Source organism: Montipora capricornis, chromosome 8 (assembly GCF_036669925.1).
Source record: "Montipora capricornis isolate CH-2021 chromosome 8, ASM3666992v2, whole genome shotgun sequence".
NCBI lineage: Eukaryota > Metazoa > Cnidaria > Anthozoa > Scleractinia > Acroporidae > Montipora > Montipora capricornis.
Window position 1 is genome coordinate 4417514 of NC_090890.1, and position 2500 is coordinate 4420013.

General features: G+C 45.8%; 1 protein-coding gene across 1 annotated transcript; it reads right to left on the reverse strand.

The window, feature by feature from the left end:
* Positions 1-769: 769 nt before the first annotated feature.
* On the reverse strand, positions 770-1894 carry LOC138013592 (craniofacial development protein 2-like). Its single transcript, XM_068860692.1, has one exon. The coding sequence runs from the start codon at positions 1892-1894 to the stop codon at positions 770-772; it is 1125 nt and encodes a 374-aa protein (XP_068716793.1).
* Positions 1895-2500: the final 606 nt, after the last annotated feature.

The following is a 2500-nucleotide window of genomic DNA, read 5'->3' on the forward strand; positions in this document are numbered from 1 at the left end:
CGGAATTCCATAATGAGCTAGTAATTTCCAAAGAAAGGGGCGATCCAGACTATCAAAGGCCTTTTGGTAATCCACGAAATTGATGTACAAGGACGAGTTCCATTCAATGGATTGCTCTACGATGATACACGTAGTGTAGCAATCTGGTCTGCGCATGATCTAGCTTGCCTGAAACCAGCTTGATGGTCCCTCAAACTACCATCCACTGCAGATCTTAACCGCTCCAACATAATTTGGTTGAAGACTTTACTTGCTATACATAACAAAGTAATACCTCGATAATTATCACACTCCCTGAGGTTCCCCTTCTTAGGGAGTTTAACTATAAGACCCTCTTTCCACTCAGTGGGTGATTTCTCGTCCTCCCAGATGCTCTTGAATAGTTCATAAAAGACCTCTGTGGTGGTGTTGATGTCTGCTTTGAATACTTCCGCAGGGATGTTGTCGGTACCTGCTGCCTTTCTGTCCTTCATCTTCCTAATAGCACTACTAATCTCTCTTCTTGAAGGTATGGCGCAGTTAACTGAGAGTAGATGATCAGCTTCTGGGATATCGGTTCCTCCCACTGGGGGTGGCCTGTTCAGGACCTCTCCACAATGTTCGACCCATCTATGCAGCTGTTCCTCAGTGGTGGTCAGAATATTTCCTTGTTTGTCCTTGATGGTATGATTAACATGACCAAATTTCCCAGCTAGCTTTCTGGTGGTATAATACAGGTCTTTCATGTTCCCTTTTGCTGCGGCATCCTCCGCCTCCTTTGCCAGGTTCTCTATATAACATCTCTTGTCCTTTCGAGCACTCTTTCTAGCTTCCTTATGCCCAACATCGTAATCCTTTTGCGCCTGTGCCTTTCTGCTCGCGTCCGACTGTTGTTAACCCGCTCTTTCTTGCACTTCCTTTCTCTCACTTTCTTTGGGGTATCCATTGAGATCCATTCCTTGTTTCTGAACTGCTGCCTTCCTAAAGTGTCATCACATGTATTAATCCATGAGCTCTTTAGATGTTCCCAGAGCGTGTCAATTGTGCCGTCTTCATCTTCTATATCTTCCAGTGCTTGGAACCGGTTCCTAAGGTTGATTTGGAAAGCTTCTACAACAGAAGGATCCCTCAGGTGTGTCACGTTATATTTCGCTCTAGTTTGCTGTTGAGCTTGACACCACTTTAGCTTTAGTTTTAGGGTGGCTACTAGTAGATGATGGTCGCTGCCGGCGTCTGCTCCCCGCATAGCCCTGACATCATGTAAAGATCTTCTAAACTGTCGGGCAATGCAAAAATGATCTATCTGGTTCTCGGTGATGTTATCCGGGGAGCGCCACGTGGCTTTGTGGATCCTTTTGTGAGGAAAGATACTCCCACCAATCACCAGGTCATTGTTGGCGCAAAGGTCCGCGAATAGCTCGCCATTTTCGTTCATCTCCCCTAGTCCGTCTTTTCCCATTACAAGCTCATACTCTCTGTTGTCTCCTCCTATCTTGGCGTTGAGATCTCCCGTGAGAATGGTAACTTCCTTTCCTCTCTGTCTTGCAATGAGACTCTGCAATGCGTTGTAAAACTCCTCCTTGGTTGCTTCTTCGGCTTCATTTTTTGGTGCGTAGCATTGAATAATTCTAACATTAATTTTGCCATGCGATGTCTTGAAAAGGGCAGTAATAAGTCGAGAGTTGATCGGCTCCCAGCTAATAAGCGTCCTGACGGCATGCTTGGAGATCATGAGTGCCACTCCTTCCGTGTGGGGGGCGCTTGGGTCTTCATGGCCTGAGTAGAGCACCGTCTCTCCTGAGCTGAAGTTGCACTTACCAGATTGTATCCAACGGACTTCGCTGAGACCGAGGATCTCCAGGTTGTAATTCCTCATTTCCTCTGCAATGGACGATGCTTTTCCGGCTTGGTACATTGACCTGACATTCCACGTACCGATTCTGATGGTGTGTCTTGTTTAAAGAAGGCTAATCAGCCGCCGAGGGTCCTTCTGGCTTTGCCTCTGCCGCGTCATTCTCCCGGAAGGGCCTTCTCCTACCAAGACGTCAGTAAATGTGTTTCTATCTGTTGATATTTCAGTAATCATTGTGTATCCACCTGACAGGTGATTGGCCTACCAAGCTTCACCAGAGCCCTGTTAGCCGGCTTTACCCGTTTCCGCCTCCAACGACGAGGACGTAGGGTTGGACTTATAGGAGGCAAACTGAACTGTATAAGGGACGGACCATTAGAAAAGTGATGGGGGGTGTGGGGGATTTTCAAATGGTACGATTTTTTTTTTCGCGCACTGCTTGTGCAGGAATTTTTTTGTCCAGGTGAAACCCCCTGCACGATTTTTTTTATACAAATATTGCTTTTTTTTAAACAATTAAATCTTGATTCATTATCTACGTTTTTATGATTTATAAATTATTCTACACTCACAACAGATCAAAGGATACAGGCCACTTTTTAATGCAAAATGGTTTCGAAAATGTACACACAGTGAGAGAGGAGGAAGCCACTTGGAGTGGGCGGCTTC